Source organism: Sphaerodactylus townsendi, unplaced genomic scaffold (assembly GCF_021028975.2).
Source record: "Sphaerodactylus townsendi isolate TG3544 unplaced genomic scaffold, MPM_Stown_v2.3 scaffold_25, whole genome shotgun sequence".
In the NCBI taxonomy this organism is placed as follows: domain Eukaryota; kingdom Metazoa; phylum Chordata; class Lepidosauria; order Squamata; family Sphaerodactylidae; genus Sphaerodactylus; species Sphaerodactylus townsendi.
In genome coordinates, this window is record NW_025950418.1 from 178,256 (window position 1) to 197,536 (window position 19,281).

Genomic DNA, 19,281 nt, shown 5'->3' on the forward strand with positions numbered 1-19,281 from the left:
CCCAGGGTCGCTATGCAGAGGCAGGCAATGGCAAGCCATCTCTGAATATCTCTTGCCTTGAAAATCTTATGGGGTTGCCATTAGTTGGCTTAGACATGACAGCACTTTCCATGACCACCAGTACCACTAAAGGCGTCACTCGACCTCCCTTAGATTTGCTGGTCTTTTTTAATACCCAGGGAAGACAGGGCCAATGCACCAAAGTGCCACCTCCATCAGAACAGCACCCCAAAGTGACTGTTGCATTCTGAACTGGCATGTGAATGCAGACATGTAGGTTTCACAACAGCGGAACCTGAAAGGACTTGAAGGAGTGACTTCAATTCCTCCATCTCCCTTCTGCACACTCTTTCCTCTTACTCTTTTCCTAGCAATCCCCATATCCGCCCCCCTTTCCCTGCCTCCTCCTCCTCTATTTCCCATTCACTGTTTCCCTTTCTTCTATCTGCCCCCACCCCAAGTCTGCAGCTTTATTAATTATCCATTTATTTCATTTATCCCTCAGGTACCATACCACATATAAATGGGGACTTCAAAGATAGCCCCACTTCCCAGGGATTTAAAAAATATAAAACACATTGTGAGGATTTTCTCAAACTTGAGTCTGTAATGAAGCAGCACAGTTCCAATAGTGTTAAGAGCTCGTGTATCTAACAGCAGGAGGAACGGGTTTGATTCCCAGCTTTGCTGCCTGAGCTGTATGTTTTGAACATCAGGGAATTCTCAGATTAGCCTGTATAAAACATGAATATCGCTACTTTGAATGTGACCTTGGGCTATCCACAGCTGCCATCAGAAAGCAAACTTTCTCAGCCCCACCACCCACCTCACAGGGTGTTTGTTTGTTGCGGATAGCAGAGTAAAAAGGGCAATGAAGTGTGTAAGCCCCTTTGAGCCTCCTGCAGGAGAGAAAGGGGGGATATAAATCCAAACTCTTCTTCTTCTTCTTCTCTAATGTGGGAGGGAAAGCAAGCCAAAACGTGTCTCAACCAAGCTCCATTTGTCAGTTTAATGGACAACATGAACCCAAATAAAACTGCCTTACACTGAGTCAGACCACTGCCCCATCAAAGCCAGTGTGGTCAACTTACTCACGTAAAAATCTTTTGTATCACCTACAGCAGTGGTGGCAAACCTATGGCACTCCAGATGTTCATGGACTACAATTCCCATCAGCCCCTGCCAGCATTGTAGTCCATAAGCATCTGGGGTGCCATAGGTTCGCCACCACTGACCTACAGCCTAGATTATTTAACTGGAGAAGCCAGGGATTGAACCCAGGAAGTTCTGCATGCCAACCAGATGTTCTACCACTGAGCCACGGCCCCCTCCGTTTTTTATAATGAACATTTGAATCTACCTTATTTGGAATCAGATCATGTATCCTTCAAGGTCAGGATTGTCCGCTCAGACTGGCAGCTGCTCTCCAGGGTCTCAGGCGGAGAGGTCTTTCACATCACTTATTACCTGATCCTTTAAAATGGAGATGCCAGGGTTGTTCCTGGGGTCTTCTGATGGCGTAGCAGATGCTCTTGCTTGGCCACACCCTCTCTCCTGAGCAGCTGGAAGTGTCTGGCTGCTTCTGTCTCAGGATGCTGGGCTAGATGGAACATTGCTCCAATCACAACAGGTTTCCCTTTAGTTTAACTGCTGAGTTTATGGGACGACTGCACACCTCTCAGGAGGAAAGGTATTCATTTTCTCTTTCTTACAGAGCAAAGGAAAACCTCTAAAAAGCAGGGGAAGCTGCGGTCTCCCATTTTGCATTGCATCAAGAAAGAAATGTATTACTTTTCCGGCCACATCCTGGAACTGGCTATGTGATTTCAAAGCAAAAAGAAACTATTGTGCTATACCTTTATCTACATCTCGCTATCTATATATATTCACATGGGCTACTCAAGCACAGCTTCGTCTGCAGTGGATAGTTCATTTGAGCAGCAGTGGCGTAGGAGGTTAAGAGCTCGTGTATCTCATCTGGAGGAATCGGGTTTGATTCCCAGCTCTGCCGCCTGAGCTGTGGAGGCTTCTCTGGGGAATTCAGATTAGCCTGTGCACTCCCACACATGCCAGCTGGGTGACCTTGGGCTAGTCACAGCTTCTCGGAGCTCTCTCAGCCCCACCCACCTCATAGGGTGTTTGTTGTGAGGGAAGGGCAAGGAGATTGTCAGCCCCTTTGAGTCTCCTGCAGGAGAGAAAGGGGAGGATATAAATCCAAACTCCTCCTCCTCCTCCTCCTCCTCCTCCTCCTCCTCTTCCTCTTCCTCTTCTTCTTCTTCTTCTTCTTCTTCTTCTTCTTCTTCTTCCTTCTCCTCTTCTTCTTCTTCTTCTTCTTGTGGTTACAAATGTCCCTTTAACCAATGTTTGTCGTTTTTTAATTGTAAGTGGTCATACTGAGCAGCAGATGTTGGCAAGACATTCAGTTATAGAACGTTTTTTGGGGGGTGGGGGAGACGGTTAGTTTAGCTAGTGGATCCAATTAAAACATTTTGCGGGTGAAATAAAACGTTTCCATAAACGTTTTGGACTAAAAGTTGCGTAGGACTCCTGAAGGAAATGTTTTATTTTCCTGCCTTAAAACTTTTTTATTTGTGCCGTGGAGAAACAGCCTTTGTATGTCCACCTATCTGTATGTCCATCTGAATGCAGAACATTTCAAACTGGATTGGGGTGTGTGTGTGTCGTGTCTCTGCCAATGATATGAACATCCAAAGCTGTACTACGCATAAGTCAGTGTACCGGATCTTGTAACTTGGGGTCAAATTACATGATACTTTCAAATAAGCTGGGCCTGGGTTCAATGAATTCAACTTGGGATTTTTTTCTACAGTCTCACAGCCACTATGGGAAATGTCTGTGGAAGTCTGATTTGACTTGGGACTGTGACGTGCGGGGAGGAGGGGTCTGGTTTGGTGAGGGGGGGGAGGCAAGGGAAACATGGACCCTCAGGATGCCTGTTGTAATTGACAGGGCTTGAGCAGGAAAAAAAATTTCTAGCATTTTCTACACAGCAGCATTCTGCACACAAAATACATGAACCACTGAGTCATGTCTCTCTCTTGCCCCAGCAGCCGTTGTTGTGGTGGTTCTGGCCCCAATGGAAATGGCCCTTTCTTCAGCTGACTTATTATAGGGGCTTTCCGCACTACAGAAGGGAGCTAAGGTCGACTCGATTCCCTTCAGTGGGGGGCGATTCCAGGCTGTCCGCACAGCAACTTACTTGGCCCCCTGGAACCGAGCTAAGTGGGCGGGATCATCTTGGTGCCTGTTTTGCTCCTTGATCGTGATTGGAGCTTGTGTTACCATGGGAAACGGGAGCGTTCTTTTTTTCCCCAGTTTTCCCAGTTTTCACAGTTTACAGTTACATGCCCGCCACATGCACTCTCCCGTTCTGGCGCATCCTGATTGGTTGAACGGATGAGGTGTCGCATTTCGAGCGCGTCCATGCGACTTCGAAGCTTCGGGTAAAGCGGTATCGACTCTCTTTGTTCCAGCAGAAAGGTGCAGTTCATAACTGAGGCAGGGATGTCGCAGTTCTTGAGGAGGGGGGGGAGGTGAGACAAAACAACGTTGAGCTGAGTTGCAGGGCTGATACACTGAGGGAGTGGAACCTGGAGATAGAAACCAGTTTTACCAAACTCCTGCTCCAGTGCGGAAAGCCCCATTAGGAGCGGAGGAGCAAACTGGTACAGACCAACACTGAATAAAAGGTTATTTCACTGCTTCTCACCAATAAGGCTTCACTCAAAAAGCTGTAACACAACTACAGTACTATAATACTTCTTATCAAACCAAAGTTGTTTAAGGGAGTCAGGATTTAGATTTATAATGTTCCCCGCTTCCAGAGAAATAGTTGGGATCCTCATCTGAGCTTTGTAACCCCTCCCCAACCCATCGTCATAGCAGCAGATAAACCAATGGTGATCAGAATTTCCCTTGTTCACCTTTAAAACTTGGGCCCCACTGGGGCAAGAGAGCAGATCATTGGATCCGTAGCCATGCTGGATCTGACTAAAGGCCCACCATGTCCAGCTTTCTGTTTACACAGTGGCTGAGCAGCTGCCTCTAGGAAGCCCACAAGCTGGATGACTACACCATCCTCCCGCCCATGCGCCCCAGCAATGAGTGGCATGTAGGCCTCTCCAAGGCACTTCTGCTCCTCTGCACAAAGAGAAATGTGGCCCTTTAAAGATCAACTAATGTGTTGCTTTCCAAAGTAAGAGCATGAATTCTGGAAATGTCTAGATGCCTGTGGAACCTCTATCTGTGGGTTCTGTGGGGCAGAACTTGGAATGAGTTTGCAACAACACATTTTAAAAACAAAATGGTTTACTTTCTTAACATATAACATCAAACATCAGCATTTAACATCACACTTCAAGGTCCTGTTCAGGTTGCATTTTCAAGTCCTTATATTTACAGTCTACTGATACTGCCAAGTCCAATTCTTCTTTGCAAGTGGGTTGGCTCCTGAAGACTCCAAGGGCTGGATGAACAGGATTCAACATGATGAAGGTTTCCAGGAGAACTCTCACCCATTACAAACATAAAAAAACCTGAAACAATAAACTCCAACATTTACAACATAGCAAAAATAAACAACTACCTTCCCGGTAGTTCCCAACAACATTGCAGTTACCTTAACAAGGGCTTATACAACCAAGGTCCGAGTCTGGTAGCCTTGTCTCCTCCAAACTACATGAGCTCTGCAGCCTCTTGCTGCTTTGAGTCTCCACCCCTTTCTGGGTCAACCCATTCTGAGCATGGGGGTTACACCTGCAGCAATCTTCACAACCCCCATCCTAAGCAGAGCTGAACTATTCTAAGATCATTGATGCCAAAGGGCTTGGAAGGGTACAGTTCTGCTGAAGACAGCCCTGTAATTCTCCACAACTTCAGACACTGTGCAGTGAAGATCATGTACCACAGGTACAATACACTTTGCAGATGGACTGCACAAAGGGAAAAGTGGAGAGTGGATTTTAGAAGTGTCGTGTGAACATAATTTGAGCAATCCAGCAATCAGAAAAGTGGAAATGACCACAGGCTGGGCAACATGAAGCTTGTGGTCCCAGAGCCTCGTGAAAATGAGCAGGTACTTGAATGAATTACGTTAGTGGTGGTGGACAGTGCCGTCAAGTTGCAGCCAACTTTTGATGATCCATTTTCAAGGCAAGAGACAGAAATGGTTGGCCATTGCCTGCCTCTGCATAGCAACCATTGGTGGTCTCCCATCCAACTACTAATTGCTTAGCTTCTAAGATCTGATGAGATCAGGCTAGCTTGCACCATCCATTAGTATCCAGATTTTATCTGGTACTTTAGCTGGTGTTTGGGTGTGTGTACTCGACTCTTCTCAATCTTTTCTGCCCAGAGCCCTGTGTCTAAAAATGCCCATTTACCACTTGTGGGCAGTGGTGGGATCCAAAAATTTTAGTAACAGGTTCCCATGGTGGTGGGATTCAAACTGTGGCGTAGCGCCAATGGGGCTGGGCGGGGCATGACGGGGGCGTGGCCAGGCATTCCGGGGGCGGGGCATTCCTGGGCGGGGCTGTGGCAAGGACGCAGCCGCTGCGCCGGTCCTTGGGCGGGAAACGAGATGCAGCCGCAGGCGCGATGAGCTGCCACGCTTTTACGCCGGGTGCACCTCCTGCTAGACTGCTTCAAGTTCTATGCAGCACAAGCTGAGAGGAGGGGCGTAACTAAGGCAAAAATCACGTGGCAAAATCACCAATTAGTAACCCCCTCTCGGCACACACAAATAATTAGTAACCTACTCTCGGGAACCTGTGAGAACCTGCTGGAGCCCACCTCTGCTTGTGGGTAACATAATAGTATTTGTACCTGTCCTCTCCAAGAATGAAAAAAACCCTTCTTATTTCCGCTGCATCTTGTGTGATGTGATGTGGTTGAAGAGAAAATCTATAAAGGCAAAAGTGTCTGACTATCATCCCCGGTTACTGACACATCTTCAGCTTCTGGTGGTGCATCACTTTGCTGTCAAGAAAACATAATGGAGGATGAAGAAGGCTACACCACTCTGACCCTCCAGGCTAGAAGGGATGCCTCAGGAGCTGATTTTCCAGCTAGGAAACAAGGTACCTGTCATGCCCCCACAGAGGCTGTTGTTATTTCCCCATTAAGCTTTAGTTTCCCCATAGTTAGCATGGTTTTAGTTCATTGTTAAGTCTTCTAAGGGAGGGAATTTTAGTTAGCGCCTGTCCTTTTAAGACATTTCCCAATAGGCAGTTTCCTTTACCCAGCAGTCCCCTGTTTTAGTTCTAGTCAGTCAGTCAGAGGCTCATTCTGCACACGCAGAATAATGCACTTTCAAGCTGCTTTCAGGGCTCTTTGAAGCTGTGCGGAATGGCAAAAACAGTTGTGAAAGCAGCTTGAAAGTGCATTATTTTGCGTGTGCGGAATGAGCCAGAGTGAGCTGCCAAGGGTAGTTGGAGACCAGAATATTCGTGACGTACATATTAGTATATGGTGGCCCATAGAGCACAAATTTAACAGTAATTAGAACTAGACAAAGACTGAAAGAACTGAAAGGAAACAAGACACAGTCTACAGCTTCAAACCTGCTCAAGACAAGTAAGTACTCTGATTTAGATAGACCCAAGGGAGGAGTTAGGATTCTCTCAAGTAATAAACCTATTGTAAGAACTATTGAACCTGGCTTGTGTCTCCCCAACTATGTCCTAGCGAAGTACAGGGCACCAAAAATAGATTCACTTGAGGGGCAGAACAGTACCAGTTTCACACCTTTCATGCAGTTTGATCCCAAAGTTCATTAGGGAAGCCTTACTTGTGAAATGGTTCCTTTTTGCTTCTGCCACCATTGGCAACACCCCTCCCCAACGTGCCACCCAAAATGCTGTTCTCAGGAGATGGAGGAAACACTTCAGAAGGCAAACTGGTGGAGATAATGAAAATACCTCCTTGTATGGGCTGCGGTTCGTTCAACATTCACAAGAACTACTGTGCATCCAACTTATTGCTGAGAGGGATATTTTTGAACTAGACAATTCAATTGAGACGCAGATCTGAATTTTTCTGTAGCTACAGACAGGGTTGCCAAATTTCCAGAGATCTAGGGGTTATGGATGGGTAGGGTGGTGATATGAAAGACCCTGGATCACAGCTGCCGGTTGGAGTAGACAGTACTTGTTAAGGGTCTGGTTCAATATAAGGCAGTTTCAGGTGTGTTCATGTTCTTGGCATACACAAGATCTTTGGTTCAATCCCTGGTGTTGCCAATTAAAAAATAGATCATGTAGTAGATAACGCGAAAGAGACCTTGGAACCTTCGATGGCTACAGCCAATCAGGGTAGTGAAGGATGACCTTGACAGGCTAGTGGCATGACTCGGTATAAGGTCACTTCAGGCGTTCATGTGACTACATGGACCACCGGCCTGAACCTGTACGGCAGTTCTTAGGAATCTAAAAATGATGATTTGCTCACAGGCTCTCACTATGGAACTGAGGGCCTTTCCCCACTTACCTTAAGCCCCGCGCTACTCTCTTCAAGTAGCGCGGGATCCTCGGGCACTCCCCACGACGGGCGGCCACAGCGAAGCTGCCCCGACACTGCCGCGGTCGCACCCCCTCAGCGCGCGGCATCCCTGGCACTGGAGAAAACGGCGCCTTTTGATGACCCCACGCTCTGCAGGGTCGTGGGGATGCCTGGGCGCGCAGCATAGGGGGGATCGCTTCGAGTGGGGAAAGGCCCTGAGAAAACACAGCCATGGTTTCTGTTGTTTTGTGTTGTCACCCTCCTCCCCCGACACTTGCCTCATGCACTGTTACAAACTAGTCTTGTTTACTTTGTCTATAATTCTCTACACTTATTCGTTTATTAAAACATTTACTGCCTGACTTTCACCCTGTATAAGAAGGCCTACATGTTTCCTTAGTGCTGCTGTTAGTTCTAGGGCTCTTTCTACATGGATGTTGTACTCCCCAGTGTATTTTTAAAAAGCGTCCACATGACACTAGTGTGTTTTTAAAAAGCGTCCACATGATATCTCTAAACCCAGTGATAAAAACCCTACATCACATCTCTGCTAAGCTTCTTCCCAACATTCCACCCTTCTTATATTCTGTCCCCAAATTTGCAAGAATTTCCCTTCCTAAAGATGGCAATTCAAGGTTACCCTGGCAGCCCGAGCGGCAGCTGTGATGGAATTTTCTTCTGCTGAAGGCATCTCCAGATGTTCCCTTCCCAGTTGCCCGAGGAAGGAGCTTTATGAAAGCAATATTGACTTCAAAATCGTTCCTGTGTTCTTTTTTTAAATGAAATTTTCCACCAGATTTACAGTCATCATAAACAAATGATCAAAAACAAGCCCCAAGGGGGGAAAAAAGAACAAGAATAGAGAGTCGTCAGTGAGAAAAACAAGAAAAACATTCCATGGGGGGACCAAAATGCCAAATGCCAGTGTCTCCCTTTCTTCAGTCCCATGGGAAGGGCCCAAAGACCATAAAAAGACTCTATCAAGCAAGCCATGTTGCTCACAAGCTGTACACTTACAGTTCCGTAGGCCTGTTTTTTACAACAGATGATGCCTGAGGTAAAATGTTTCAGATTTTTATGAAATTTCCTTTTCTTCTTCAGTATTTATGGTGGGTCTATCAAATTGTGTGCTTTTCAAATCACAGCGCTGCCACCAATATATGCTACCAATATATGCAAAGGCAGGGGATCATGAGGGATAAAATCTGGGAGTTTCCTCCAGAGTGGTCCATCCTGTACCCCTTTAAAATAAATGGATGTCAGAACCAGCTTAGGGAATGGAGGTGATCCGCCAGGTGAAGTTGACAAAAATGGTTGGAAGAGGCCTACTACTACTGGGGTTGTCAGGATCCACTTGGCCATTGGCTAGGGATGAGGGGAAAGGTTATCAGATCCAGGTTGGGAAACACCTGGAAATTTGGGGATGGAGCCTGGCCAGGACAGGGACATATGTCCACCTTCCAAAGCAGCCATTTTCTCCAGGAGAACTGATTTCGGTTGTCTAGAGATCAGCCATAATTTTGGAAGTCCCACTTGGAGCTGCCAATGCTAAACTGAAATTTGAAAATGAGAAATATGTTCTGATTGTGCATACTAAGATTTTGCATTCTTATCAAAAGAGGTATGGAAAATTTCATATTCAATATTTATTATAGAGCTCAACTGCCTGAACAATGGAAGGAATCTGGTTTTATCAAGACTTTGGTATTTCCTGTTTCTCAGCTAGTTGCTTCCTACATGGAAGATGATATGAGTTTTGTTTATTGTTAATTGTCACAGGTTCTCCTCAATGTATCTGGCGGCATCTAATCACTCTTGGGGTGCTCTCTGCTGTAATTCTTCTCCTCATCAGAGCTGTAATAACATTGATGGGGTTGGGTGAGTAAATCTGCTCTAGAGGTTGGTTTTCCTTCCTGAAGTAGATAAATATACATATGAAGTACTGTAGAAGTATTCTAAATGAAATATGTTAGTGGGCACAATCCAGGAAAAGTGAATCACAACTAAGTCTCATGTTGTTGCTTTGACAGTATTATAAGGTGACCAGATGATCCGGGATTTGAGGACGCTGCACATGGGGCAGCCACAAGAGTTCAGAGCAAGATTGTTTTAAGCTTGCCGCTTCCTGCCCTGTCACAGGGCAGGAAACGGCAAGTCTCAGAAGGCAGTGCACGCGGTTGCTAGGGATGACGCGCTTCTGGGCCGCTTGCCGGCCCTGTCACAGGGCAAATGGCAAGCCCCAGAAGGCAGTGCGGCAGCCTCCCAAAAATCGGGACAATTTGAAGAACCCGCGGGACGCGGGACAAATTGTTTAAAGGCGGGACGGTCCCGCCAAAAGCGGGACGTCTGGTCAGCCTACAGTATTACAAACTGTCTTATCCAAAGCCAGAGCATTGGGGGTGCCATTCCCCTGAATGGAGTGGGGAATTTGCTGCCCTGGGCTCTTATTGTGGGGGGGGGGTCTGCTGGATTGAGCCCCTTCTGGCTGAACAGGCTCTGCAGATACTCCATGGGCACTGTCCATGGTGCTGTCATTCTCAGGTGCTTTAAATTTGCTCAGAACTTTGCTTTTATGTCTGAGGAAATACTTCACAGTATATTTTGAAGAAATCATCCATCTTGAAAAATATTTGCTCCCTGAAGGGGTCTCTGTTTTAAAAGGTGCTTATTTTGCTTATTTGTGTTATACTGAAATGTTGTACACCGCCCAGAGACCTCCGGGGGTGGGCGGTGTAAAAGATAGACAGACAGACAGACAGACAGACAGACAGACAGACAGACAGACAGACAGACAGACAGACAGACAGACAGACAGACAGACAGACAGACAGACAGACAGACAGACAGACAGACAGACAGACAGACAGACAGACCGACCGACCGACCGGTCGGTCGGTCGGTCGGTCGGTCGGTCGATCGGTCGGTAGATCGGTCGGTAGATCGGTCGGTAGATCGGTCGAAAGATCGATAGAAGAGAGAGAGAGAGAGAGGTAGGTAGGTAGGTAGGTAGGTAGGTAGGTAGGTAGGTAGGTAGGTAGGTAGGTATGAATAAGTTCCAGAAGGCAATTTGCTCTCTGGCTATTTGATTCCTTTGCCGCCCTTGGTCTGACACCCTTCATTTTAAGACAAGTATCACATTTCTCTGTTTGCTGAGACCAGTTATCAATTTGCATATTCTTCATTAAAGTCTGGCTCTCAAGTTGTTTTATTGCTTCAATTGCTTCATGACCTGATCTGTGCCACAAGTTTAAACAGTCTTTGTGAGTACTTTTCTGAACAAGATTCACTTTCTCTAAATTCAGAAAATATACCCCATTTTGCTTAGTTCCTTGGATCACTAGTTCTGAGCCATCAAAAATTAAACAACAAATTAAATGTTTCGTCTAAGGAAACAGAGAAGCCTTTGTCTCTTAAAGAACTTATTCAGATCAAATTATGTGCAAGTGAGGGTACATATAAACAGTTTGTCATAGTAATCTCTCTCATCACAGCACATTTTAAGGTCAACCTCTTCTGCTCTACTTTATCATTTCCAGAAACGTGAACAAGTTTTTATCTCCACAAAGGTGAATACTTGTTCCTCTGTCAAAATCCAAGGATTTGGTTAATTTCTCCAGATTTCACCACAAACAAATTCTTGGATAAAGCCTGTTTGTTCACTCTCAACATTGCTGCTGTGGGAGGAACCATGCTGGCTTGTATTGCTCATTGTTCTAAGTTGCACATGGTGCACACTCTACAGACAATCAGTGTGGTCTTGGCATTGACTTGCACAATGACCCATTTTATTGCATGCATGGCATCTTAGAGAGTTCTTGTTGCAGATACCTAATGCTTGTAAACAGTGGTGGGATCAAAAAAAATTTAATAACAGGTTCCGATGGTGGTGGGATTCAAACAGTGGTGCCGCCGCACACACGCACCTCCAGTCCCTATTGGGCAGGGAGGTTGCTTTAGTAACCCCTTCTCGGCACTCAGAAAAAATTAGTAGCCACTTCTAGAGAAGTGGTGAGAACTGGTTGGATCCCACCTCTGCTTGTAAATCATTTGTGGTTTGAGCAAACTTTCTCTGTGTGTCTCAGCTCATTAATAACTTGCACCAAAGTTAAGCTTTCTCTACTCTTTATCACAGTTACAAAGTTCTCATAACTTTTTGGCAGTGAAATCAACAAATATACAATGAAGTCTTCATCTTCTAACACCTTTCTGGTTAAATTTAGTTGTTAAATTAGCTGCAGTATCTCATTAATATATTGCTTTAATATATTATAGCCCCGTCCCTGGCCTCCGTGCCTTTAAAAGCACATTGCTGGAGGCTGGCAAATGCTCTCCACAGGCTCTGGGGAGAGCAGCAGCCGGACTGAAGGGAGCCCGTGGGGAGGGGTTTGGGGCAGTGGTGGGATCCAAAAATTTTAGTAACAGGTTCCCATGGTGGTGGGATTCAAACTGTGGTGTAGTGCCAATGGGGCTGGGCGGGGCATGACGGGAGCGTGGCCAGGCATTCCAGAGGCGGGGCACTCCTGGGCGGGGCTGTGGCAAGGATGCAGCTGCTGCGCCAGTCCTTGGGCGGGAAACGAATACACGCAGGCGCAGGCTGCCACGCACGCCGGTGCACCTCCTGCTAGACTGCTTCAAGTTCTCTGCAGCTACTGCTGAGGCCGGAGGAGGCATTAACTAGAGCCAAAAAATCGTGGCGGCCCAAAATCACCGAGGTGGTAACCCCCTCTCGGCACACACAAATAATTAGTAACCTACTCTCGGGAACCTGTGAGAACCTGCTGGATCCCACCTCTGGTTTGGGGGGCCCAACACTCAGCGGCAGGGCACCCGGAGACTGAGTTGTCTCTGGGCTCCATTTCCCCTTGTACATCTCTGCTGCTACCTTGCTTGCTAGGAAGAGTCTCTTTTCTAACTTATGAGAAAGAGCAGATGCAAGTCACTGCTGCCACCATTGCCACCCAGGAGGGCTGCGACAGAGGAGCCTTGTGGCTTCTGCCCTTAGAAGGGCAGAGGGCCAGCCGGCAGCTATGCCCAAGAAGGGCAGGGACATCACAACGTGGGCAACATCGTGACAGCATCAGGGAGGGCCTATATAAGGCCTGGCCCAGTCTTAGGCCTTCCCCTTTCTAAATGAGTGGCTGATGAGTTTCCCACCCACCTCTTCCCCATTTGTCAGTGATGTTAATGCATGCATTCTCTATCAACCTTATAGGTTGTGCATGGGAACTGATCTGATGGTAGGGGTGGGGGAGCTGGGGAGCAGGGGTGTACCTAGGCAAACTGGCGCCCGGGGACAAAACCTGAGTTTGGCGCCCCCCCGGCGTATGGGCGGCCACCCTCCCCCACCATGTAGGGCGGCCACCCTCCCCCTACACACTCAGAAATTCCCCATTGGCAACAATGGAGCCAAGTCACTGCAAAACAAAGAATCTTGGGCAAATTTCTTGGGGTGCCTGGAAGGGGTGTATTTTTAAAGCTTGTGACACCAAAATTTCAGGGTATCATCTGGTAACTATTCTTATGATGCCGCGAATTTGATGAAGTTATGTTCAGGGGGACCAAAGTTATGGTCCCTCAAATGGAGTAACCCCCATCTCCTGTTATCTCCCATTGAAAACAATGGCCATGTTGAACCCAACACTTTGGAGATCCCATAACTTTGCTGCCCCTAGAACCAAGCTTGTAAATTTGGATGGTATCATCAGGAGAAATATCTGGATAGTACTCTGAAATTTCAGTGCTACTAACCTTACCCATTGCCCCCTGCAGGCCGAAACGTAAAAAACACTAAAAAATTTAAAAACACACAAACGACCCTGAAATGTTGGCGCCCCCCCATGTGACCAAATGGGGGGCGCCCAGGGACATAGGGTACCCCCTGTCCCTAGGCAGGTACGCCACTGCTGGGGAGCTATCCCTATTAGGCAGGATCTCCTTAGGAGGTTTGGGTTGGAGCAAGCCACGAATCAGGATGCCCAGGCAGGGGCTACTGGGGCTTGCACGATGTACCCCTAAGTGAGAAAGGGGTTCTTCAGTAAGAGGCCTTCTGCTCAGCTGAGTTACAGCCCACTCTTGCTGATCACTGTCCCCCCGGTCCTCTTCTCAGTTCCTTTGCACATTAGACATTGTTACATTCAAAAGTTAGATGCTTTTCAGTTTCTGTCATATTTCCTCTCAGTTTAAATGCTGCTCTGCTATTTTATTATTTTTTATGTTTCACGTCTGGTTCAAGCGGAGCCCGTTCCTTTTGCACAGACCTTGCTTGTCCCAAAATAAGTATTGCAGTTGATTTGTTGAAAAAGATCGTGTATCATTTTAATCACTGGGTATTAAGCACTGAACTACAGAAGATGTGGTCTTCTTGTTTATTTGTGTATGAACTGCTTATGTATCTTCAGTACTGAAATCTCTTTTTTGCTTTCATGGAGCAGCATTCCTAGAGAACATGACAAGGATGCCGACAAAGTTAAATTTTTGGTTAGGACTCAGAACCGAGCACTCTGAGGGACCGACCTGGCAATGGGTAGATGGATCCCCCTTAAAGAAAGAACTGTGAGTACTTCCAGAAGGAACCACTATATGGCGACTTTCTTTAAAAACTGCACAGGCCAATACCAGTGAGATTATTATATAATTATACCTCACTGGTAGAGTTGTCAGCCTCCAGGTGGGGCCCGGAAATCTTCAGGAATTAGAACTGATCTCCAGACTGCAGAGATCAGTTCCCCTGGAGAAAATGGCTGCTCTGGATGATAGACTCCATGGGGTCATACCTCGCTGAAGTCCTCCCCCTCTGCCAACCCTCCCCTCTTCTGACTCCACCCCCAAAATCTCAGGAATTTCCCAACCTGGAGCTGGTAACCCTACTGGATGAAACTGTTAGATTTCGTTTAGAGTCATGGATGTGCCCAGTAGTGTGTGTGAGTGCAGTTTATAGAAACTTCTCCAGAGACATAAATGTAAAAGGTAAAACTTACATTTATTCAATCATCTTCAGTTCACAGCTTTGTTCCAAGAAAAGGTAGATAGAAAGAACCCTAGTCTAAAGAGATTACTTTCCCTACGACAAGTGGGCACAACTAACGCGCCATCACGTGTGTGGAGGTGAGTGGATGCTGCAGTGGGAAAGGCCCCACTGAGCAGGTTGCCATTGACCATGCGCTCGGGTCAAAGGCTAGAGCAGAAGTGAGGCTAGCATGGGGAAGAAAGGAAGTTAGTGGGCGGTCTCCTCGCCCAGACAAGGAGGGCAAACAAGAGAGGCAACATCACAGTTAGAGTGAGATACACAGCACCCCCCAGTGTCCAGGCATGCAGAAGTCGCTTATTCCAACAGAAACAACCTTCTCATTTACCTACTGAGATGAAATTTATTTTTGGATCACAAAAAGCAGTGGCTAGTATTTTTTGCTAGGGTTTTTTTGTTTTTTTGCCTCTCATCTCAAATTTGGAACCTGAACCCAAAATTATGCATGGGGTAGAAAATGTTGTCAGAGGGAAATTTTTCTCTCTTTCTCACAATACTAGAGCCAGGGGGCATTCATTGAAAATCCCGGTGTAGAGTGAGGGAGAGAGGTAGGACTAATAAAAGGAAACACTTCCCTCACACAGCGTTAAAGGGAGAATCCGAGGTCTCCAGTTTAAACATTGAAAGTGATGCTGTTTTCAGGGTGGGGGTTAATCCACCCCAAAAATGGCATCACTTTTTAATGTTGTTTAAACTAGGGACCCCAAATTCTCCCTTTGCGTGAATTTAAAAGGAGAATCACAGGATCCCTAGGTTTTAGCCACCATTGAAAAGAATGCTGTTTCAGTGTGGATTCCAGCATCGCTTGTTTAAACTAGGGAGCCCAGATTCTCCTTTTAAATCCACCTTAAAGGGAGAATCTGGGGTTCCCAGTTTAAATAACGTTGAAAGTGATGCTGGTACCCCCAATTGGGGGGACTGGATACAACACCATAAAATGTTTTCATAGCAGTAATAAAACATTTTGAAAGCATTTTGAAAATGTTTTGAAAAAAAATATTTCTACTATGTGGCATGGCCCATTGCTGTGTTCAGATTTGTGAGTTGGGGCATGTTCTATAATTTGATGGTGACTTTGAAACGACCTGGTGGAAAAAATAATTGTTTAGTCAAGGTGGGAGAAGGTGTCCGCCCATGGGGGGGGGGGGGGCATCAAACTCAGGTTTTGACCAGGGCTCCAGTTTGCCTAGGTACGCCTCTGTTTGGAGATGGTAGATCCTATAGCCAGTGTCCTGGAAACACTGTTTTCTTGCAACATCTCGTACTGTCAAAATGGCATCTGAATCCTGTTTCAGAAATAATGCCCCCCCCCTTTTTTTTTAGATTTTCCAAAGTGGGCCCTGCCGAAGAAAACAGCTGTGGGATGAAAGCGGAGCTTATGATTCAGTTTGATAGTTGTGATTCTATGAATCACTGGATATGTGAGAAAATAGCTTTCGAAGTCTAAACACTGATACTGCATCAACCACTGGAAGCTACCGGCCATCTTTGTCTAGCTGAGAAGTTAATTTCCTGGCCTTTAGTCTGCCTGTCCACCAGCAGGCCACAACCCTTTCCTGCTCCAGCATATTCCTTATTTACCAACTCATTTCTATTGCTTCATGCTGTCGTGCCAAAGAATGAAAAGCAGGTCTATCAAAAGGGGACAGTTGTTATGGAACTCAGCTTTTGGATGTGCTGGAAGAATTGGAACTCCAGTCAAGTTGGGATCATTCCTTGTAATCCATAACACAACTTCACTGGAATTCTCTGCTTTCAGATATCATCTCTGTAGCTAATAGTAAAGAGGATGGGTGATGTGTAGATAAATGAAAGTAGCAGAATAGGGCCTCCAGCATATTCCCTCCCTTTGAATGGGTCTCTAAGAGGGGTAAGTTGAAGTGCCTGCCCCACTGCAGCTCCTCAAAGCCCCCGGTTGTTTTCTCTGAAAACAGGCATCATGAATGGATGCCTACCACACACAGGTAGGAAGGAGCATATACAGGTATGCAGAGAAATATTAGTTGGTAAACTTAAGAGAGGGAAATGGCCTTCTCCAGAGGTGGGATCCAACCAGTTCTCACCACTTCTCTAGAAGTGGTTACTAATTTTTTCTGAGTGCCGAGAAGGGGTTACTAAAGCAACCTCCCTGCCCAATAGGGACTGGAGGTGCGTGTGTGCGGCGGCGCCACTGTTTGAATCCCACCACCATCGGAACCTGTGATTAAAATTTTTGGATCCCACCACTGCCCTTCTCCAAAAGGCCTGATGATTGTGGAGGCTCATTTCCTTTGGAATACTGAGGGCAACTGAGAATCAGTTAAAGAAAAAAGACTGGGAGGCAGGGAAAGGGGGCTTCACAACCATTAAGAGTTACTACATATATGCAGCTGGACAAGCTTTCAACCATCGTAAAAGACTTGCAGTGGAAAAGGTTTATGGACACATGGACACAATATATCCAATACATAGAACGAGACAGTAAAAACAGAATTATTCAAAATTTTGTAAAACAATAAAATTGAAATGATCTTTGAGAATGTTACGAAACTAGAATGGCTAGTAAAGGAATAAAGACATACCTTCATTTTGTATAATTATATATCAGATAAGGGAAGAATCAGGGGGAAGCCCAAACCAAGCACAAAAGGGGTAGGTGAAATATTTAGGGAAAACCAAGCACAAAAGGGGTAGGTGGAATATTTAGAGAAAATCAATAATAGTACAAGTATAAACAAAGGGTAAGTTAGAATAAGAACATAAGAGTGAAATAAAGGGAATTATACTAGGGGTAAAGGACTAGGGAAATAAGGAAGGGGATTAGTGATAAGAGATAAGAGATAGGGTATATTTTAAGAGGGGGTAATTTTGAATGTCCACGGTGATTCATTGTCGAATTAGTAGGGTGTAATGTATAATGTGCAATGTGATATGTGATATGTGATTTGTTTGTGTTTGAATGTTTATTATTAGAATGTCTAATATGTAATGTTTAATGCAATAATGTAATAATAAAACTTTTTGTTTAAAAAAAAGAGTTACTACATATGGGAGGTGGTAAATGGAAGATATACAAACACAAAAATAGTGACTATGAGTATGGGATGTGGGCAGTGGTGGGATTCAAATAATTTAACATGCTCCCCCGGTTCCGGTGGTGGGATTCAAATAATTTAACAACTGGTTGTTTACAAGCACCATTTTAACAACCGGTTCTGCCAAAGTGATGCGAACCGGCTGAATCCCACCACTGGATGTGGGAATGCTCCCCATTCACATATGAATTGCAAGTGAATCCTCTCATCCCAGACTCTGCAGAGCTTTCAGACTTACAACTACCACTTTGAATTGTGTGCCTTGGTTGTGAACAGACAATGTAGAATGCTTCAGGAAGATATGTTTATACCAGTCATGTCTAAGTAGGGCAAGTTCTTACAATTAACGGTTCTCAGAATTGCTTTGACATAGACCACAGATCACTGGTATGGGAGTCATTTTGGCAGAACCTGTATTTAATTGCTTTGTCCCTTATTAAAAACCAAGCCAGCAACTCCCTGAGTAAAATGCAAAAAGGTCATAGGAAGTAGATTAAAGTGGACTTCGTGTAAAGTTGTGACTTCATTATAGTTGGTAGTTTGGCCTTGAAGGAGATTCCTTCGCTATGTTGGGCTGACTGCCCAATACGTCTGTTATCACTTGCTTAACCTTGCTTTCCGTCTGTGTGATATAGCCCTGTGTGAAACCTGTGCTTTCGGTTTGTTAGGTGGGAACTGCTAATTGTTTATGTTCAGCTCTTGGCGGGAATAGAGGCCCGTAAAAGCGGCTGCCCGACAGGGGGGGGAGGTTAGAATCTGCATTGCCTGTAGACGATCATGAAAGCCAGCTCAATAAAGAACTATTAAGGTTGCTTTTGGACTGGACCTTGCTGATTCCTTACACTCCAATTAGAAAGTGGGCCATAGCCACATAAGTCTTTGATCCAGGTGATTTGTGACCATATATGGCAGGGGTCTGCAACCCGCGGCTCTGGAGCTGCATGCGGCTCTTTCAGCCTTATACTGCGGCTCCGCATGGGTTGGAGGTTAGCGTGGGAGTGTCCCTCCAGAGCAGTACTGGAAGGAAAGGTGAGTGGAGGAGCCGAACCGGAGGTGGCTCCGTGCGTGAGGGAGCCACTTTTCGCATCCCCTCCACTCACGTCTCCTTCCAGAGCTGCTCTGGAGGGCTGGAGGGACACATCCACGCTGCCCTCCAACCTCTGGAGGTCAGAGGGTAGCATGGATTCCCAGGAAAGCACTCTGAGAACTCACTGCCACCACTCTGGACCTCCGGAAAACATCTCCAAACAGCAAGTGCTGGTTCCGGCAGAGAGAAAGCTTCTGCTGCTGACTGCCTGCTATGCATTGCTATACTATACTGTTCACTGCTAATTTTAACAAGAAGATTTTTACAGAAATAATTTTAAAAGACAATTCCTTTTACCTTGTGTGTAAAACAATGCTTATAATCCTCTGTCTGATATTAGAACTTCCGTTCGATGATAACATGAAATCTAAGTATAATAAAAACCCAAAATTATTTATCCATAAGTACTCTATATAATTAATCTAGACACCAATGGTTCCCAACCTTTTTTCACCTGTGTACGTCTGGGAAACCAATGGTTCCCAACCTTTTTTCACCTGTGTACGTCTGGCAACCCATTTCCTTGAAATTCTACCCTCATTTTAGCAAATTGCAGATGGGTCATGACTAGAGCAAGG

At 45.8% G+C, this 19,281-nt stretch overlaps 1 protein-coding gene across 1 annotated transcript in view; it reads left to right on the plus strand.

Moving 5' to 3' along the window:
• Positions 1-5,056: 5,056 nt before the first annotated feature.
• The window catches only part of LOC125425272 (C-type lectin domain family 2 member D-like), a 29,578-nt gene continuing 15,353 nt past the window's right edge, over positions 5,057-19,281 (plus strand). Inside the window, exons 1-4 of the mRNA XM_048482871.1 lie at positions 5,057-5,095; positions 9,371-9,396; positions 11,261-11,267; positions 12,563-12,567. Of these exons, the coding sequence (XP_048338828.1) occupies positions 5,057-5,095; positions 9,371-9,396; positions 11,261-11,267; positions 12,563-12,567 (77 nt within the window). The remainder of the gene's footprint in view (positions 5,096-9,370; positions 9,397-11,260; positions 11,268-12,562; positions 12,568-19,281) is intronic.